Source organism: Toxotes jaculatrix, chromosome 1, assembly GCF_017976425.1.
Source record: "Toxotes jaculatrix isolate fToxJac2 chromosome 1, fToxJac2.pri, whole genome shotgun sequence".
Lineage (NCBI taxonomy): Eukaryota > Metazoa > Chordata > Actinopteri > Toxotidae > Toxotes > Toxotes jaculatrix.
Window position 1 is genome coordinate 1,625,385 of NC_054394.1, and position 22,263 is coordinate 1,647,647.

Sequence of the window (22,263 nt, forward strand, 5' to 3'; positions counted from 1 at the left end):
CTGTGAGGCTGTTACCAAGGCCACAGATGCCACTTGGTTTGTCAGGGCTTCTGACTGGTGTATTGACAGTCGTTTGGGTCATTGGAGTCACATAAGGCCAAGTGTGAATGGGTGCAAAGGACAGCGTTGTAGGTGGAGGATAAGTGGTGTCATGGACCTCCTCCTCTGAGGGATGGTTTCTGTGCTGTAACACAGACAGCCTCCTTCACCACTCTTTCACACCACTTGTCCTCCCTGTCCGGAGTATGTACGTATGTTGTCCGTGTGAACTGCTGAGCCTTGAGGAGGATTTGGCCCTCTTGTGTACAGCAATGTGTTTGTTTAGTGTTTTAGTTTCAGCGATATATAAGTCTGTGCATTGCTCTTTAGGATGGACCAGTTTCCGAGTGTGTTGCTCAGACAGAAACTGGTCTATGTCGTGAATGTTGTGCCTCTGTGGTACTGTGAACTGTTTTATCTGGTTCATCTGGCTGCTCTTCCACCCTGTAATTACTCCCAAAGCCAGTCTCAGTCAGTTTGGCCTGATGTCGATGTTATCAGACCATCTGAAGAAGATCTTTCCAGTCACCTGTCAGTCTGTGGTCAGGCAGTACTGCTGTGTACTTGGACTCTCTGTTATCCTAAGAACACTGCCATCAGGATTGAAAGCTTGCCTTAGAAATGGAGTGAAGTTTGAATGTGCCATGTACCGGGTGAGGAATAACTATTACATAATAGCGCTTTAAGGGAAGCTTTGTTTTTGCAGACGATGAGTCTCTGCTGCTGTGATTTTGATCATTCTGTTTTTTTTTGTTGTTTTTTTTAAGTCTGTCTCTCAACTTTATGCAAGTACTATATTGGTTACACTTGTGTGCAGTTTGGGCACACTGAGTAAATTACATTTTTTGTTGATTTTTGAACAAACATTAGAATGAACCTTTCTTCAGATGTTAATGCACTTTTACTTTTTCTGTCATGAGCTTAAAGAATAGAAATAGAAACAGAAATCAGTAATTGTGTCATGGGTAACATTTTTGGCATCCTACTCTGTCAGTATTTAGCAACACCCCTTGGCAGGTTTGGATTTTATTTATTTAATTTCATGTATTACAGCTGTTAGCTGAACACAGGTTTTGCTCTCTGTCTCTCTTTGTCTTTACCAGACAAACACAAGCCTGAAACCATTTGAGACATGGCTGCTGTCATGTGATTGTTCTTAAGCCTTTCGATTCCAAGCAATCGCTGGTCACAGCAATCGATGACCTGTGCTGTCTATAAAGTCTCTCTGTTTCTAAGGTTGGACTGTGGACTTGTTCCAGCAAACATTCAGCTGCTGCTCATTTCCCAGATACTGAATGATGAATGTTTTAGTGAGCCTCAGTCTGGCCAGCACTGTAACTGTCAGGGGTGAGCGGAGGAGGCAACAAAGCCTGCTGAGCAGAGATGGAAAGGTTGACCTCTTATTCAAGCTCACTTGCCGATTCACTGACATTTGGGGCCATTAATGAAATGGAGATGCTTTTTAGAGAGCAGCACACTCACAGGATGGAACTGGGCTGTGCAGGTTAACCCTTTGAACTGTGTGTGTTTGTGTGTGTGTGTGTGTACGAGTGGTGCAAAGAAAAGAATCTCATCTACCTCCATCATTATCTCTTACACTTTTTAGAATGTAGTTCCCTGTTACTCTATAGTCAAGAGAAGATTAACATAAATACCCTTATATTAGACACACATTGAGCACTTTATTAGGAACACCACACTAATACGGTACGTGGTGGTACGTTTTTCCTGTCTTCATCTGTCCAGTTTTTGGTGAGTCTGTGTCCACTGCAGCCTCAGATCTCTGTTCTTGGCTGACAAGACTGGACCCTGACATGGTCTCTGCTGTTGTAGTCCATCCTCCTCAAGGTTGGATGTGTTGCTCATCCTGAGAAGCTTGTTCAGAGTGGAAGTTGTACAGAGTGGTTATTTGAGTTAGTGTAGCCTCTCTGTCAGCTCCAACCAGTCTGACCTCTGACCTCTCTCATCAACAAGGTATTTCTGTCCTCAGAGCTGCTGCTTCACTGGATGGTTTTTGTTTCTGTTTCCATTTGGATTAAACTCTTAGAGACACCCAGCAATTCCCTGTTTCCTCTTGCAGTCCAAAGAGCTCTCTGTAGACCCCTCTGCAGATCAGGATAGAAACCCATTTCTAAAGCTTTGAGTGTTTCCAGGAGCCCAATGGCCTCAATTAATGTGAAATAGAAGACGTTTGCAGCCACCAGGACTCTTAACAGAGATGGCTGTTTGGCCATTATCAATAACTAGGCAAGAAGTGCTTTGGTCAGGCAGGTGACCAAGAACCCGGACGTTCAGAAGTCATCTGCAGAGACTGGAGAACCTGCTGAAAGGATGACCATCTCAGCAGGACTACATCAATCAGGCCTTTATGGTAGAGTGGTTAGATGGAAGCCATATATAGACTCCCGTGTCATACGACATTTTAAAGTTTTCTGGGAGCATGAGGAAAAAGATTCTCTGGTCTGATGAGACAAAAAATTGGACTGTCTGAACAGAAGTCAACTGGAAACAAATGCTCAGTCAAACGCTTGTTTCCCTCCTTCTCTCTGACATTCATCCTGATGTGTTCTCTCTGTTTCCCTCTTTGCTCCAGGCCAAAGGAAAGAAGCCACTGTTTGTGCAGCTTGTGCTGGAAAACATTTGGAGTTTGTACGATGCAGTTGTTACTAGGAGGTAGGTGACATTCATTCTTACATTTTAGGCTCACAAGCACTATTGAATGAATCCTCTGTTGTTATGGGATGTTCAAACATACGAACATATGAAAACATACAGGGAAGAGGGTATGTAACAATCCAAAGATAAAGATCTCACTCGTTTTCCTGTAACCAGAGACAAGGAGAAGGTGGAGAAGGTGGTGACATCACTTGGGATAAAGGTGATGGCCAGGGACTCCCGTCACTCCGACCCCAAAGTCCTCCTGTCGGCCATCTTCAGCCAGTGGTTACCTGTGTCCCAAGCTGTGCTCTGTATCCTGGAACAGAACTCGGTTGAGCATTTTTTGGGGGATGTTTGCACATTTGGTTTGTAGTTTTCTTTAACACAGACTGTAGCGATGGTGTGTGAGAAGCTTCCCAGTCCTTTAGACATGGCGGCAGAGCGCGTGGAGAAGCTGATGAGTGTCGGAGCACGACGATTTGACTCATTGCCCGAACAAACTCAGGAACTGAAAAAAGGTATGAACACACACACACACACACACACACAAAACACACACTCTTCCCAAGATACCCTTGCTGGCAGGCTGACCAGACACAGTTAACTGGGCAAGCAGCAGGTTTTGTAAATGAATGGGAAGGAAACATACACTAAATGTCCTCATAAAATCTGGACACAGCCCGAGGGCTGCGTTGTGTGGAAAATGTGAGATATTGTGTCCAGCAGCTATAGATCAAACATTTCCTTCCTCGTGTGAAGACCTGGAATTCTGGGGCCGTGAGATCTCTGATGTTTGAGTCAGATAGATCAGAGCAGTCTGTGGGTGAGATCTGATCATCTTCTAATCAGACGATTAGGGACCACATCAAGGACGGGGGGGTGGGGGGGCCCTGGTGATGCAAAGGCAGTGAGGGTTCAAAGAACAGAACTTTTCTTCTAGAAACTGTGAGTTTCTATTTCTGTGCTGTGTGTACCTGTGGAAATCTGACCATGTTTCACAAAGCTGCCGGAGAAGAGTCCATGTTTTGCAGTGACGTTTCTGATAGCTGTTTTAATAATACTGTTTATAGTGATCCTCTAATATTTCCCCAAAACAGACTAAAGAAGAATCAGCATCAGCATTTTTTTAAGATTTGCAAATCATATGGATCAGTCCGTCACATCAGAGGAGAAAAACTGATCTGACCAGCACTGGGCTTCAACAGCTCTTATATAAATCAACACTAACTTGTACTGTATGCAAAATGTAGGAGTGTCACACAAAGCTACCATCTGTATCTGTTTGTGTCATAAAAATATCTGTATTCAGATTACACAGGACGTGAGCATGAGTTATACCTGAAGCTGTTTTAAATTGTCTACTCTGCCTCAGTAAAAAAATGTTTACTGTAATTTACATCCGTCATACACACGTTTTAAGAGTCAGCGCGGTAATATTTAAACTGTGTGTAGTTTACAGTACAGTGACTGAAACGTGGCTTATTCAGATTCATGTTAACCAGCAGTCACTTCAACACATTTCCAAGCTGCTGCTCTGCTGCTGCTAAAATCCTGCGTTTATAATCACACACACAAGTTAAAGACAACTGCTGTGCTGTGATTTCAGATCTATTTACTTATGAAATGATCAGTCAGAGAGAAAGTTGAAAGCTTGTTCATGTCTATGTCAGCAGTCAACTGAATGAGACACATACAGAGGTGTGCCTGTTTCCTGACCTTGCACTCATGGAGCACTCGCTGGAAACTCTCCCCTACAGAAAGTAACAAAGGTTTCTCCAAAAAGTCTCTAGATTTATCACTAGGTGCTTTTCCAAAAAAAAAAAAAAAAAAGTCACTAAAAGATGACAAAGGATGAAGGTGCTAAGATGACAACACTGCCTGTAAACGTCCCCTGATGAAACTATTTGCGTCCTGCTGTTGCAGCCCATCCGAAAACTAGAGGTGGTGTTACATAATAATACATCATTTTTAAGGAGACAGGAATGGGAGGATGAAAAAAAAACTCTTCTTTTAAAAAAAATGACAAAAATAGGAGAAGCGCCTTTGGGTCTCTAGCATGCACTTTTGAGACAGTCCCTAAATTCAGCTGCATGTTTCTCTTATGTGTTCATTGTTGTGTACATTCTCTGTGCATATCCAAATGATGTGTTTGTATTTTGTTGCACTCCTATGTCTCCTAGTCCATGACTAGTGTGTTAGGAAACAGCTGCTTATTTACTCCTCCAGCAGATACAAAGAAACAGTTGTGTTTCTGAACAACTTATGAATGTAAGTCCAACATTGACTCTCCTGTGATCTCTGTCTTATCAGCCAAGGTCCTTTTTCACTTTTTACACTCTTTCTCCACCCTTGCTCCATATGACATCAGACTGACATCTGACATTTTGAACTAATTATATTAACTGTGATAAGTTGCAGTATTTGTAATGCCGGTGATCAGTGTTTAGAATTGGGGCGGGGTGCAACCCCTGAAGTCACACAAGATGTATACATTTTAAATTCCATTTTTTTTTTTTTTTCGCAGGTGTCAAAAATGAATTATGTTGTGTTGATGTACTTTAAAGTTAAATGTGGAAAGAAAAAGTACAGGAACCCTTTGGTATCATGTAGTTGTGTGTGTTATGGAATGATGAAATGTGATCAGAGGTCTGGGCTCTGGTGGCCACTCCAGAAGGTGGATTTTCTTTGATATTTAGGGTCATTGTCATTCTGCATCGCTTGACTTCTGCTGACCCTCAGCTGGTGACAGCTGTATAATAGATAATAAAATAGTTGTATATTTAGTGTATATGTCTGTTCACATACAAAATACACAGCTTTGCTCAGTCTCTGATTAAACTGTTATCACTTTCTCTCCTCCTCAGTAAAGAGCAGTGTAGAAAACATTCCGTGAGCAGCTTTTTGGTCGGAGCTCATCGTCGCTTTTTCTGTTGAAAAGACAAATGTGGATCATATCAACTGTAGCTTATTAACGTTAATTTTGTAGATAATTAGATGACAGGCTAAGACTAAACTTGTTCCTTGCTATTAAAGCTCTCGCAGCAAGCCAGTGTCTGCACTCAGCCAAAGATTGTTGTTGAGGGAAGAAGCTCCACTCTGTAACACCACTGTTCAATCCCAAAGCGGGCGGAGTGTTTTTGTTGTGCCTTTAACTTTCTGTAACCTGCCAGATTTAATATGTACCTGTTATTTCAGTGGGTCACATATATATTTAACATTTTTACGGCAGTCTGATGTAGCACGTCCAAATCTGTTATATAAAAAGCTCTCAGATGTGTGACGGAAAATCAATAATGAAAAAAAATAGTAAAAATTATTTAGAAAAAGTAAAGTGATCCATTTGCACTAAATTCATGTTTAGTCGGCAAATAACTTTTTTTTTTAAATATTTTTTTACAATGTTTTAAAATGTTTACAACTGCATTAATTACATGCTGTTGCTGCGTAGTTACTTGGATCAATTGGCATAGAAGATGTTTTTATAATTAGCTGTTAGTTGACACCCCCCCACCACCAAATGTCAGAAGGCGTTTGTGTTGTATGTTTGTTTGTATTTATTGTGTACTACAAGCAGCTATCAATGTTGGAACATGACTTTGGTTCTTATCTGGCTTGTGTTTGACTCTTCTTCCTCCTCTCGGGTCTTTTCCAGCGTTCCTCCAGTGTTCGAGGGAGGAAAATGCTCCAGTCATCATCTTCGTGTCCAAGATGTTTGCCGTGGACACCAAGGCTTTGCCTCAGAACAGACAGAGGTAATTGTGTATCTGTAGACAGTGTGGTCAGTAGATGGGACTGTTTTCCTGTTCGTCCCTCATGGCCCATGCTTAATATGTCCGCTTTGTTCTGGATCTAAAGGAAAAACGTTGGCTCACAGTTAGCAGGAAGTTACCCTGAACTTCTGAGGTACAAGCTTTAGCATTAAAAGCACTAAAAGCATTACCATTTTTTCTGTTTAGTGCTTTAACTGGTGTACACACAGATCATTAGGTAAATGATTGGTTTATCCAAATCACAGAGAAACGGTCAACTTCAGCTTGTCAGAATGCACCGGTGTCTGACCTTAGGGGACCTCAATCCCCCAGGAAAGCAGCCATTTTATCCCCTTCGCTCACCAGATTACCACACTCAGCTAGTATATTCTGACTTTTTTTCTGTCTGTATGGTGTGTTTGATGTGCACTCTGGTTGTTGAATGATGTGATGCTGCCTAACACAGCTGGTGTGGAGGGCTTCCTCACACACTCACCTGGAAACCTCTATCCTGCAGCACTATCATCTGCATGCTGCTGCTTTTTGATGATTGGCTGACTGTGTGACCAACAATTCTAATTAGCTGGTGTTCATCCAGAACAAAACTGTCATAATGACATGATAAATATTCTAAATGCAAAGTCCATGATCCTGTTTGTGCTGTGTTCCTGTAAAGGAATTAACATTGGCTGATATGATGTTAGAAGTTTTTTTTAAACATTGACATAGGTATTGGCTCCAAAAATCCAGTTCTGGTCTGGTTCTACATTTCATTTCATAGATTTGTCTAAGGCACAAACTACAGGGGAGAAGTGGAGGAAGCTAGCTGTTCAAGCCACACTGTGGATTATTCAGAGTAATGGGCACACTGGTTCTTGTGTCTGACCTCTGTGACCACACACACACACACACACACACACAAAAAGAAAAGAAATAAAAAATTTAACTTACTTCCATTGCATTGTGGAGGCAAAATGACAAACTCTCTGCAGGACACATGGTTAGAGGAAATATGTTTTCATGTAATCTGGAAAAAACAAAAATGACACTGATAACTGATGTTTGACACTAGAAGCATCCTGAACAAGGTTTGAAAGATTTACTGCGCTAAGCTTCAGTTCTTTATTTACAGCATGATGAAGGAATCAAATATATCAATCATGGAAGCACTTGTTAAGATCTAAGAAGGAAACGAGTCAGTTGTGATCAGCCTAGACATAATCTGTGTCTCACTGTTGGATATTGGTGTAGTAGTCTGCCATCTGTTCTCAGTACTGGCATCTCTGTCCACTAGTGTGCTTTTACTTCCAATTTCTCTTTTACTGTAGGAGGTTTTCTTGGCTCTTTCTCCTTGAGTGGGTTGCAGTTATTAGCCCTCCTGTGATCTGTGTGTCCTCCTTGGAGGTGAGCTGAGGGTAAACCACAGCCCCCTGACTCGTCCACAGTCGGTGATAGATGGAGTTGGCCTGGCCTGCCTGTCTGGCTTTAGGATCTGATTGCGCTCAAACATCACACAGCTCCCCGCTCCAGCGTCTGGGCCATTAATCTAAGCTGGGTGTCACAGATTCTGTCTTCAAGCCCTTTATGAAGCTACGAAACGAGATCTGCTACTTCCTGCAGTCAGATGAATAGCAAAGGCATCCTCACACTTAAAAGGCCAGGATGACATGTTACAGCAAAGAGTGGGCTGCTGCCATTTCTCATTGGAAGCAGATGCTTACAGGAGACTAGGATTGATGCTGGAGGGTCGTCAGAGAGTTAGTCCCGGTGTTGGTTTGGTGGCCTGGCCTGTGAAACACATGTGTGAGCTGTTAATGGGCCAGAGAAAGCTCATTGTGTTCTCTCTGCTCTGCAGAGCGACCTGCACTGGTTAAAGTGTACCAAAGTTGTAAATTGCTCCAGTGTTGGGAACTATGACAAACTTTCTTTTTAAGCCATCCTTAGATAATAATTCTACCAGCAAACCAAAAGGAAGGAAGTCTGCAGCGCGCCTGAGCTGCTAACAGTAATTCCAATTTACTGCAACTTGGCAGTAAATTTTTTAGCAAGTTTATATATAAACTACTTTATCTGAAAGTAAAAGCCAAATCAAGGTCAACTGAAATGTTAATAAGTCGTACTACTGCTAAGAAGTAGTTCACTCTTCCCATTCATTTCAGTCAGAAATGCTCACTGGGTGCATACACAGAAATGTTTTTCAGGCCTCCATGGTCTCCTTTAGGCTTCTATAGAGCATGAGCATTGGAGCCGTCATGTACCAGAGCCGGCTGACCCCCTGCTGATTCCTGGCACACATGAATGACACTAAAATAATGGAGTGAAAAAGCTCTTGAAGACTTAAAAACATGTGATCATTAAATAGGCTGCCAGGTAAAAAAAAAAAAACAAAAACAAAAAAAAAACATGTAAAGGACATGATCGTCATTTTTTGTTAATCATAACTTTAGTTACTTACAGTTGTTGAAAGATAAACATGATTGAATTTGTAAAGGGATTTGAAAAGATTCAGATTGAAAAGTAAATTTGCTGCTGGATTTAGATTTGATGAACTGTCATCAAACTCTTATCCTAAGCAGGATACTGTATGTGGAATTGACTCAAATGTGTTTGTTATAATGAAGCAACATGTCACTGTTTTTGGACATCTGTGGAAATATGAAGTAGATACATGAAGCATTTTCAGGCCTTATCCAACCTGGAAATGCTGATTTATGAGTTGAGACCTTGCAGTGTTGTTTTTATTTGGGCTCACACAGAGGGCGTCTTTTCTTTTTAATGAAACAAAACAAACGTAAACATCTGAACTCATTCAGAACTTTAGGAGTCTGAGTAAAAACAAAGCGTAATTTAGCTTAGCATATATGCATTTAGCTCTCTGTACTCCCTATCCAGGCCTTTCTCTCTGTTTTGAGCTTCGTATCTGATGCAGAATGGAAGGATCCTGCTTCAGCCCTGTGCCTGGCATCGTCTCTGCCCTCCTTCCCCCTCTTGTGACAGCACTGGATCCTAATTGCAGACTCTGCTGATGCACTCTGAGGGAAACGGAGTGGCAGACAGAGGAGAGGAGATACAGACAGGCTGTCAGAGATGGGTTAGAGGATGAGGCAGGAGAGATACAGATATGTGAAAGAGAGAAGGAAAGAAAGGTCATCTCTGTGAGACTGTAAGCCAGGAAGAAAAAAAAGCCTGTCCAAAATCTCAACTAATGAGCCTGAGAGAGCTCCCCATTCTCTTTTGCCCACCTTACACTCTCTTGGCACACTTATCCACCGCTGACATTTCTGTGGCAGCACACGGCTGCAGCTGCCTACAGGGGAGTGGGTCATGAACATATTGTCTGCCACCATGGTCTGACAGCCTGCATTCTGCAGTCAACAGTTGGTTTAACTGTGTGACAACTTCTGCCCAGGTAGTGGATCTAATCAGTGAAGGCTGGCAGAACAGTTTCAAGGTTGCCAGGTTCAGGACATGGAGAGGAGCATCACTTTGTTACTATTTATGAACCTGAGAAGACATTCAGAAATGTCTGGCCCTACCTCAGATTCACAGTGTGATCAAAAACTCTAACACCTTATAGACATGAGATGACAGTTCTTCAAATATTTATAGCCTTATTCTCATATGCACGTAGAACCAGTTCCACTTTAACATGAGTCATTGGCTTGCGCTTCTCTTTGGTTGCTATTAGGGTTGATAGACGTCCTGTGACTCAACTGTCTTTGAGGTTGAAATAAAAAAAACACCCTGCTAATAGTCTGAAAAATAAAACCATCAGCTCTGATGGAGCTTCGGACTCATCTTGAGGACAGCTTCTGTGCTCCAGGAGATTTCTCTGTAGAAACTTGGAACCGGTGTGTAAGGGCTTACCTGTCTGGTTTTAATTAAAACACTGAACATATTTTTAGATCCTAATTGACCCTGTTGCTGTGTCGGAAGTTTTGAATAATTTGTCGTAGCTGCTCTACTACTTGGATAAATTGTGCACAGTGATTGTCTCATATTGGAGACAATGCTCACACACACACACAGCATATAGAGATAGACACAAAGAAAAAAAAAATACATACCAACGATTCAAACAAAATGTCAATACTGACTTTTCTCCAAAACACCATATTGCACTCAGTGACATGTGACCCCATTAATCTTCCCCGATTACAGACTCTGCCTTAAAAGTGTTCAGCATACTCTTCTAGACCTGCAGGACCGTCCAGTGTTAACATAGTTTAAGTGAGAACTCCTTGTCTAAGCAGAGTCTTTTCCACCATGACAGCTAAACAGCTGACTCAGAGCCTCAGAAACTTAACCTTCAACTGACTAAATCTGACTGCAGGGTGTTCATGCAAATGTCAGACAGAATATTATCTCCGTCACTGCTCAGCTACATTTTCATACACTGTAGCCAGAGTGGAAAACATCTTCCATCAGGATCCTTCAGTGGTAAGAAAAAAAGAGAAGTATGTTTTGCAGACAGCTTTAATATCAATATATTGTTTAATTTTCCAGCATGCTTTTTCCTCCCTCTTCACAATGTTAAAAGGTCTCTTTGTGGTTGCGATCGTCCGGCTCCAGTGTTTGGAAGCCATTACTTCATAACCGCAGCGGGCGAGGCCAGAAACCAAGTCCTGGCATTCCCATTATTACCAATAAGCGACTGATTTGACCTCCTAAGGGAAAAAAAAAAAAGCAGCGACTTTGCTGTGGTCTGATGGGAAGCATGAAGCCTCGTACGCACCACGCAGCCCGGTGTTTATTTAGATGTTTGAGCAGTCCCAGGCTCAAATAAATATCACAGTATATTGATAACCTTCACTTAAACATCTGTCTGCTTTTAGTTTGTTTGTCTTCTGGCTTTTGAAGGAAATAATGTGAGAGAAGTGAGCTTTACTGAGTGAGCTGACTTGTGTAGTTTGAAGCTGTAAGTCAGTCCGAAGTTATTTGTTCTTAAGGCCAGGCCATCATTCAGCGGGGGTTTGCTCTTTTGTGGTTTCCTGTTAGAATCCTGAGTTCAGGCTGTGGCCCCTTTTATATCCAATTTATGCAAAAGAGAAGTGCAATCAGTCCAAGTGAGTCGGCAGGGCCGCTGCTGTTGTCAGGGGCAAATTATGGGCTGTTTTAAGTGGTTTGTCATCATGGAGCTGAACTCTGTGTTGGATGCCGTCACTCAGGCCTATTGTGAGCAGCTGTGTTGCTATAGTCACTGTGGTCTTTATGAAGAGGGTATGCACACACACATAAGCTTACACTCTTGACCACACTACACATACACACACAGACCGCACTGCGCGCACACACACACACTCACAGGTCCTGTAGACAAACTAATGTGGGGATAATTGTGTTCTGTTTTTACAGCTCGCCCCCAAGGCACCAATCTGGGGAATTAAAAGTTTGCCACTTCAAGAGTGTTCACTGAACAGAGGCCGTGTTTCAGACATGGTCTGTGGTCAGAGCAGCAGGCAGAATGTTTCAGGTGTTTCACAAGTGCCACTGTCCCATTGTGCAATGCAGGGACCCTGTTGCAATACATGTTATTTGTGTTCATACATGGTCCTGTATCAGTTCAGTCCTACAGTGGAATTTAGAATTGAACAAAATGATTGATATCACAGTTTATTTTATGAATGCCTGGCCATGATAAAAGAGAGAAAAGGGAAAATAAAAAAGGAAAAGAAGACAAGTATTCCTGATGTGAGTGGCCTTCATCACAAACTTATTTGAACATAGTCGGGCTGTTTTTCACTCTTCAGGCTTAAAGCCAGAGTCAGCAAATGACTGTCTACAAATGTCTATAATAATTCTGTTGGTTTATTAACATGTCACTCGGTGAACAGAGTTCTTAGTTTAAGTTGAGCCAGCTTTGTGATAGCAGATAGCCTGGCTTTAACACAAAGTTTGCTGGCTAAGGCCCTGCGTGAAAAAAACGGAGCTGCCTCAAATGGGGTCCCACAGTGCTCCAGCAAAAAAAAAACAACAAAAAAAAACAGTGTCATCATGCATCTGATAAGGCTTCAGACTCGTGGATCTGTTCTGTTCTATTTCAACTTCTCACCGGTACCTGAAGCTTCACGTACCGATAAGATAATCAGTACAATCACAGCCTTCGCTTTTCCATCTTTGTGGTTCCAGCTGACATCCTGCTCATCACACTGCATCTCTGACATCGAGGAAACAGCTGTTATCTGGGGATCTAATGTCGTTCTGAGCTGTGTGTGTGTCTGCATGTGTGTGTGTTTAGGCCGTTGACCCAGGAGGAGATTGCCCAGCGCAGAGAGCTTGCTAGGCAGAGGCATGCTGACAGGATGGTAGCTGGTCAGACGGCAGCAGAGAGTCCTGAAAACGTCACCCCCTCAGGGAGTGTGGCACAGGAAGGCCAGCCTGCTGCACTCAGCACAGGTAAGTTCACCTCTCCACTCAATGACTCATTCCTAGATCTTCACTTTTCACTTTTTTTTTAATTTCTGTAAATTCATAACAGTTTGGCAAATGACTAATACCATTAGTTCAAATTGAGTTTATAATTAGGTGACAGTTTGTTGTGATTTTTAAAATAATTTGACAGGGAGCTGTGAAAAAAAGGGTGGAGGTGCAGGTGTTAAATACTCAGAAGAGTAAAAGTGTCAGAAGGGTAAAAGTGCTGCATTTAATCTGTGGGATGTTAACACCACTAACACAGTTTTTTTAAACTGAATCCTGGCAAAAAAAAAAAAAAAAAAAAGCCAACATACACATAATAAAATTGAAATAAATGATCACTGATAATGATGTAGAAAGCAGATAGAGGTATTTATTCATCTGTGGATGGAGCTAAAACCGTTAAATGTTTCAGACCCAGCTAAATATAAAAAAAAAAAGGTTAGATGCTTCCCTGTTACTGACTCTGACAGGATCACTTTCTGTGTACGTGTCTGTGTTGTCTCTCAGCTAAAATGGAGAGCTTGACATTGAAAGACTCAAAGCCAGAGGAGGAAGAGGAGCAGAGACAGACCTTCATAGCATTTGCCCGGGTCTACAGTGGAGTGGTCAAGAAAGGACAGAGAGTATTTGTGCTTGGACCAAAGTATGACCCCGCCCGGGGCCTGAGCATGGTAAACCCACACCTATCATCCAGCCTGTACACTACCTGCTCCACACTTCTCTTGTGTCTGTGTAATGCACACATCTGTTTTGAAGTTTCAACTTTTTTTGCCATTGAAATATTAGATTGGATATACCAGTGTTTACTATAAAGTCAGTCTTATTTTTGAGGCCTTGTAAATTAGAATTGTCCCTAAATATCAAAATTTTTACACAACTTTGCAGGTTTTCAATCATTTTCTTTGGTCTGCGGTCAAATCTTTTGGTGGTTCGGACCAAAGGAAACAGATGAACTGTTACTGTCTTTTAGTTCTTGTCTGTTTCATGTTCACACTGACTTATTAGAAACAAACCAGCACTGATAGGCACTGATAGGTACTGTAACTGACAGTACTACATGGACCCACAGGGGAAATCAAATTCTCGTGACTGACACGAGAAGTTATTCAACATTTTTACTAAACCATATGTGTTTAATTATCTTCTCTGGCGTCACAAGAGCTCACATAGTAGGATCAGTTTATGAGCATCATGAACATTTATGAATTTACTGAATCTCTATTAAGAAGCCTCAGACTGCATGTTCACAGACCACAAGGAGATTTAAGATTCCTTATGAAAAGTTTTCTTTGCTACTTGGTATTCATTTCAATATGACACTGATGTTTCTAAATTAGTCTTTTTCTTCAGAATTTGATTTTACCAACCCTCGATCCACCTCCATCCCACAGGAGGGAAGGGTGTACCCATCACTCATCCTACCTGTGATTGTTTGTAAATCTACTACTACAACCTGGTTGCACATATTTTGGTCATAAGCCTTCAAAGTTTTTGGAAGAAGGTCTTTGAATTCCTTAGCGATATGTATAACATGACACTTGAACATCTTCCCTCTTTTGCCTTGTTTGGGTTAAAGCCTGAGGATGCAGTCGTCCTCCTCAACTGGAAACTGGAGGAGATCTGTGCCACCATCTCCTACAAGATGGCTTAGACTGTTTAACTCAAAGCCTGAAAAAAAAATCAAATTTACATTAGAGGGAAAGGCAAATAAATCTGAAAGAATCTGGCCGTCTTTTCTTACCTGTTATGACAACCTAACGTAAATAACAGAATGGGACAGTTCATATCCTAACTCCTTCTTGGTTTGGAGCAGCACTGAAGAGATGATGAGGGAAAACGGAAAACTTCCTGTTCTTTCTTTTTTTTTTTTTTTTTTTTCCTTTGGCTTGGAGCCAGACAAAGCAGCAACATTTAAAATGCCCTTCCTTTAAAAACTTCCAGCTACCAAGTATTCACAATTTAGAATTACCACTGAATCCTGAACCATACATGTAGAATTACCAGATGTTGTGTAAGGCCACATCAGGAAAGCTCACGCAGTAAAGCAGCTGTATTACTGTGCTGTTTTGGGAGGTCACACAGAGATGATGAGTTTGACTTACACTTGCTGATACATCACAACATCCGTGGTTGTGATACTTTGAGACCTTGTTATACAGACATTGCAGAACATCTAAGCCACCTCTCAGCTGCTGCGGTGACATTAAGCTAATTATTAAATGTACTTTTTCAATTTGACTTTGCTTTTTACATACTGACTGGATGGGAAAAGGAATGTTAACCATTAACCTCAAAAAAAAACCCATACAACTGTCATTTTTGTGAGCCCCTTTGCTTATTCCACTCTCTCACCTCTGCCAGCTGCCACAGAGCTGCAGTGCTTCAGACTGTCTGCCTGAGGTGCCTCATCTGTCCTGTTGTTCCATGGAAAGCATCTACCTGCTGATGGGCAGAGAGCTCGAAGAGCTGGAGGAGGTGCCTGCAGGAAATGTCCTGGGTAAAAATGTCTTTCTTCTTTCTGGTTGCTTCATCCCTGTGGCTGTTGTTCCCTGCTTTGTTTTGACAGAGTTTTGGTCACTTGTAATCTCACCCAGTTAGAATCAGGTGAGCAGTCAAAACAGATTCGTTTCCAGACTTGGAACATTGGCACACAAGTGTGATTAACAAGTTTGTGGTCAGTGACATTTGACCCTATCTGGTGTACATCATGCGGTGGGTACACAAGTGTTTAGAGTTTAGTAGAAATCCTTGAGTTGTCTCATATATAATGTTATGTTAATGGCATTTGGAGCACGTCTGATACTTGGAAGAACATAAAACCGTCCTGATCGAATCATGAATACAAACGATGAGCAACCTTGTTAGAAAATACTTGGTTCTTTGATAAAAACTCAAAGAAACAAGACACGGATCCAGTCACCAAGTTTAAAAATCTTTATATGATGCTTAATATCAAATAGATATCCAATTAAACATTCAACAGTTCAGATCACTTCACTATCGGTCACTATGTACTTGCAAATGTGTGTCCACTTTCCACATGCTGTTCATGTCCGTAAATATTAACAAATGCTTGCATCCCCAGACCTAAAATATTTGAATCCTTCCACAAACATTATGCCTGAGGGTTAGTTTACTGGTCTCATCCTGTGACAAAGGTTGTATAATGTCTTGTGTGGCCCTGGCGGAGCTTTATTATGTCAACATAAAGATTATATTGGTTGCATCATGGGAACTATAGGATCCGGCATTGTTGTAGATTGACTCACAGTAGGAAGTATAAGTTATGATATCCCTCTGCTGCTTTGATTTTTATCAACATGTATTTATTGGTATACGCACTGTCAGTTCTGATTCACAGTATTTCCACTCAGTTCAAACTGACTCAGACCAGGATCCCTCCCGGATTCCCACATTTTGACCTTCTGAGGTGAAGCTCAGCAAATATGTGTTCAGGCTAAATGATTGTACACATGTCTGCAGCCTTCCTATGACAATCGCACACACCATTTCTTTGTGCATGTCTTGATATGTCTGAGTGGTCACTGTAGGTGGCTCTCTTGGCTGGCTTCATATTCCACCATCCGTGCTTTCTCAGAAACCTGTCGATGAATGACCTCTTTCACCATTCTACACATTTAGACACACATTACAGCTAATTAAGCACTATTTATACTCCCCACAGGCTCCGGCCTCTGTAGCTAGCAACTGTGTGAAGATGAATTTTTTGTGATGTTGCAAACAGTAATTTCTGGCCAAGGTGTCCAAATGCAGCTTAGGCACTATTTAACATAGTTAGACATGCTGAGTTTAAATTTCTGACTGAACTTATCCTGTTACTGGCTCCTGCGTTTTTGTGCAAGTAATATTTCTATTTTTGATAACCTTTAGTTTAGTGGCTGACATAAGTGTCAGTGCTATGTCATAACGACTGACTGGATTTAAGCTTTATTGATCTTTATAACTGGTTTTTCATTGTGTGTCTGTGCCATTTGGTTGATTAATGAATTGTGAGTGTTGAAGGGTCTTGCTATCTCTCCATGCAGACAGTTTTAGACAAGTTTAAGGTGTGTCTCCTGTGCCTTTTATGACGTGTCATAAAACAATGATTGGAACCACACAGGCCTAAATGCAAACTTCAGACATGGCAGAAATGCTTAAAAGGCACTTTACTGTCTACTCATGAAGTGTAGTCATAAATTACTAGTAATAAATCACTTGTAAAGTAGTAAAGTTAATATTGATATGAGACTCCAAAATCCTGTTTTCGTCAGGTTCTGTTTTGTAAGAAGTTGCAGCACCTATAAACTTTGCTTAAATGTGTTCACTCTGAACACTGTAGAGTATGTGTGTATGCTGGTATATTATGTGTATAATGTGGCATGTTTTGATTGTTTCTTTGTGCAGTATTGATGTGAGATCACATTAATGTTCTGGGCACTATAAGCAGAGTGCTGGAAACATTGAATTGAAGTCTGACCTGCTATTCTCCTGTGAGCCTGACATGAATTATGAAGGAGATGTGCATTAGGATATTGACATGCAGTCATCAGACAGGATGGGTGTGGGGGCGAAAAGCACAATAGGAGCAAGTTATCAATAAGACAATTAGCCCTTGAGTGAGAACCACACATCCCTGTGCTCCTTATTTAGTTTGGACTACAGATGGGCTATAAAGTGATGACAGTGGCCTGCACAGTACATGTTCTGTGACTGGTTGCACACTGATAGATTTAAATTATGGCTTTTTCATTTGCTATGTAATGCTATAGATAGTATTGACCTGTATTTGGCTGTGGTTGGAAATAGAAAGTAATGTGTCAATACTTTCCCCTTGAGCATTTGAGCTACCAAGATGGAATTACATGGATCCCTTCAGTTAGAGGAAACTTCACAAACTTTGACTTGTACATGTTTAATATGGTATTGTTACTGTGTAATGGTAATGTGTTATTATGTGAACTGATTTAAAAGTAGTATAGTATCTTCGTCTATGAAATGTGACTTGGAGAAACTTTTTTTTTCTTTTAACCTTTTCCAGGTTAGTGGTGTGTGTGGCTGGCCACTGTGGTTCAGATTGTAATATTTCATCCTTTGGATTGATTGCCATAAAATTGTGTATAAACACTCGGAAGAATGAATTCAAAGTACTTCAATGATTCTTTGAGTTTTCCTCTAGAGTTTGACATATTTAATTTTAAGTTAAATATTTTGAAGCTGTTTGGATTGATTGGCATTCATTTTCATACAGATATTCGTGGTCTCCAGAGGATGTGTCTTAATGATTTTAGTCATTCCAGACTTTTTCTCCAGCGCCATCAGTTCAGTCAGGATGCTAACGTCAATTACAGCAATATATAGTTTGATGTGGCTCTACTCATGCAGTGCTCTGGGAGAAATCTGAGTAAGCTTGACACAGACTATCTTGTATGCCCACAAAACTAATTTACCTTCCTTTTCCCCGATGGTTTGTATTCGTTGGCAGTACCCTTTCTCTAGCTGTTGCGGTGCAGTTTTTGAATCCTTGAGGAAGCATAAAAGACACAAGGCAGCAGTCCTGGTTCTAATAATAATAATAATAATAATAATACATCAATTTTGTATAGCGCTTTTCTGGGTGCTCAAAGAATGGTAGCCGCAGCTTTCATACATGTAACATGAACTCCACCTTCATGTACTCTTTCTTTGCAACTCTCATTTAATGCAGCAAATTGAAGGCTAATGGGTGTACACATGCACGTATTGTTCAGCTCTTTGAGTGATAATGCAGAAAGTTTGAAGTTAGGAACTTTTGTTCTTAACATTTCTGTTTTGGGAAATTAGGCCTTATTGCCCACAGAGGTCCACAAGGACATGGTGGCAGCACCAGGGGACGGTTCCCCTTCTTACTGCATGGTGAAGAAGTGGGCTCCTGAATTTGAATGTGGCGGAAAGCATGGAAGATGACCTCTGTCCTGGAAAACTGGTCACTGTCACCACACAGGAGACACTATCTTGACAGATCGACAAATAATGGTACATTGCCACAGAGCTGGGTATGTCCTAGGAATGTGTCCTGCATTTATCCAAGCTGTGGGTCCCAAAACTCCTTCAGTGTGATGAGAGGCAGATTAGGCATGTCAAGGGATAACCTTGCCATTTTTGAGGTGGATGCTGAGAGATTTCCCCAGCAATTCATAACCATGTATGAGAATTTAGTCCACCACTTCCAACCCGAGGTGAAAGTACAATCGAAAAAGTGGAAGCTCCCTGGAATTTGCCTGGTCCGCAGGCAAGGTGATGGCCTCCTTTTTCTGGGATGCATAGGCAGTGCTGCTGGTGGACTACCTGGAAAAGGGTCACGTTACCACAGTGATGATAGCTGCCATCCATGAATGAGGATTTGAACTCATCCAACATCCAGCCTGTTCACCCAATTTACCACGCTCTGACTACTGCCACTTCCCCAACATGTAGAATGAGCTCAGTGATTGTCATTTTGACAGTGATGATGACGTCATCGCAGCTGTGGGCCACTTTCTGGAGTGCTCTCTATTTTGAAAAATACATGTGCTAGGTTTTCTAAGGACTCCCTCTACTTTAGGCTGCATACTTATCAATCACCCGTTGTTAAAAGCCTGGGGGAGGATTTTCTCTTTATTTTCCTTTTAACCGTGATGGTTAGTAATGATTAGGTACGATATAGTCAGCTTGTTTCCCCAGGACTCTCAGTGCATTCCACTAAGAAGCTTGATGACAAAGCAGAAAGTTGAACTAGTGGCAGGCAGTGTGGAAACAATTTCTGCCTTACACAGATCCACAAAATCACACTCTGTCTTTCTCTGTGTCTGAGCCATGTGGGAGCCATCATTCCTGTCCTGTTAGTGGACTGCGGGCAGGGAGGAAGTTGCCAGTGGAGCACCAGTGTGTAAACCCCGCCAGGCTTGGCCTTGATTAGACCCCCATTATTATCTGACGGCTGGAGCAAGTAATTGGAGGGGGAAAGAACTGTGTGCACACGCACGCACGCACACACGCACACACGCACACACACACACACACACAAATGCACACACAAAGCTGCATTTGATGTGGGAAACATAATTTTCTAGTTAACCACATGACAGCACTCTGCACGGACTGCATGACAAAGCGCTATGTTTGTCTTTGTGTGTGTGTCAGTGTGTCATGAGAGTGCATGCTGGTAGTGAGACCCCCTCCATAATGGCTGTTTTAAATGAATAACAGAATACATGCGCACACACACACACACACACAGGCAGACAGACAAAGGAAAGGCAGCTGCTATACTGTATGTACTGTGTGGTGCTGCCTTCGCTCCTGTGCTTCCTGCCAGCTGTTGGAAACAGCACTTCAGGAAATGAAGGCCTCCCATCATGCTCTGGCTCCTCTGACAATTCAGCTTTGAATCCAACCTGCTGCCTGGAGGTTTTCCACTTCAGGTGAATGCCATGTTTTACTGGACATCAGCAATAGGTTTGTTGGTTAGACCGAGTTGTTATAAAGAATTTTCATCGGTCGTTTAATCCAGGGAGGACGTCAGAAATCTTTACACACTATATTCATGCACGTAACTGGCTCCAAACTATTGTCTGTGGCCTAAAAATGTTTTATGAAACCAAAAACATGACTACAGATTTCATAAGATGTTTGACATAGCAACATACATTGCTGTCTGCCACAGTGTTATTCTTGATACTACCACCAGATGACACCAAAATAAAACACACAATGTCTTAAAAGCTGCACTAATCACTAATCAGTTTTTTAATGGATCAATAGATGAAAAGACTGAAAAGTTGTTAAAAGTTAAAGGAATCATTCATAAAGACAAACCCACAGAGAATTATAGCGCACCATCACCGTTCTCCTTAGCTTTTTAGCCAGTGCTAGCTTTTTAACCTGTTCTTATCAACCTTGTTTCCTGCAACAGAAGGAGGTGCTTTCAGTGAAGATGCTGATAAAGCCACTATACTTCTACTACCCAACACCAAACAGCAGACAGTCAAAGCAAGAGAGCAGCTGGTGAACACACTGGACCATTTAACAGTTGCAGGAGTTGGTGGAGACCAAAAAAAAGTTTATCTCAAAGTAAGGGATTTAATTTCATTAAATTAACCTTCAGGTTACAGAAGGAATAGTTTGCTTGTATTGGAATTTGCTTAAAACATTGCTCTTACAGCTGCTGCTACATATTTACCAATGGCACTTTTCAGTGTTGGAGACATCATGTATTAAATAAAGTAAAAAAAAATCTAGGTGAAGATCACAGATGGTTACACATCAATGGGAACCTATTGTTGTTTGTTTTTATTGCCTTTGTTTTTGATAGTGTACATTGTTATTATTATTAGTTTTAGTATTAGTATATGCAGTTAGCTGTAGTATAGGTAGTAGTAGTAATAGTTGTCATTTGTCAGGTTCTTTTCTGATCACAGTCCTCTTAGCAAGTTGTTCAGCTGCAGTGTTTGTCACTGCTCTTATTTTCCATGGCTGATATCAGTTATTACCATAGTAACCCTGCTCACTCACGATTCCTAGCATGTCTCTGTCTCTTTCTCTTACTCATCTTCTCACATTAACAGCTCCAGCAGGAGACTAACTACAAGACTTTGCCTCTAAAAGCTTAAATACATCCGATCACAGTCTTCATGCTGAGACGTCTCCAGCTCACATTTCCATGTTGATCTCTCATAAACTATCCCAGCATGGTGTCTTCTGATTCATCTTGTGTTTCGGATGATCACTGGGAGATAACTAGTTTGTACGGGCTTTTAGTGGTGCATAGTTACGTAGCAGAATTACTTCAGAGGTTTTTCTGAATTTTTTAGATTCATCAGCACTCTGGGTAAAAACATGTCATTCTGACATGTCTCTGTCGTCTCAGTTAAACAGATCTCATACTGATATATTCTATTCAATTATTCATGTCAAACAGCAGTTTAGAAATGATCAGATCTGTGTAGACAGTAGTGTAGTTTTGGGCTGAGTCTGTTTTTCATTGTTTGGACTCGGCCTCTTAGTCCCAGTGAAGGGTAAGGATAAATCCAGTTTATTTCAACCTGGTGTGTTTCCCATAAATGTGGCTACTGTGGCTCTATGGTTCATGCTAACTTTGGCTCTGGGTCTCTGTAAAGTGCTTTGAGACAATTTTGATTGTGGAAGGTGCTATATAAATAAAATTGAATTGAATTTAAAAATTGAATTGTTTGGTCCAGCCGGCTTCTGCCTTTTCTTGTAGTTAATTTGAGGCGTGTGAGACTCATGTCCTGCATGATAGTGTCAATAAGCACTGCAGATTCATGTGTTGTAGTACAGCTGGGAACATCCATCTGTGGACACATCTATTTTCCAATTCTGGCATTAACAGCTCCCACTCTGCAGCTAAAGTTTTCCTCCT

At 41.4% G+C, this 22,263-nt stretch overlaps 1 protein-coding gene across 1 annotated transcript in view; it reads left to right on the plus strand.

Annotated features, from left to right (window-relative positions):
• efl1 (elongation factor like GTPase 1) overlaps window positions 1-22,263 on the plus strand; it is a 139,300-nt gene that overhangs the window by 6,758 nt on the left and 110,279 nt on the right. The window contains exons 9-15 of the mRNA XM_041044447.1: window positions 2,633-2,712; window positions 2,872-3,008; window positions 3,093-3,215; window positions 6,350-6,449; window positions 12,685-12,842; window positions 13,371-13,534; window positions 15,225-15,360. Of these exons, the coding sequence (XP_040900381.1) occupies window positions 2,633-2,712; window positions 2,872-3,008; window positions 3,093-3,215; window positions 6,350-6,449; window positions 12,685-12,842; window positions 13,371-13,534; window positions 15,225-15,360 (898 nt within the window). The remainder of the gene's footprint in view (window positions 1-2,632; window positions 2,713-2,871; window positions 3,009-3,092; window positions 3,216-6,349; window positions 6,450-12,684; window positions 12,843-13,370; window positions 13,535-15,224; window positions 15,361-22,263) is intronic.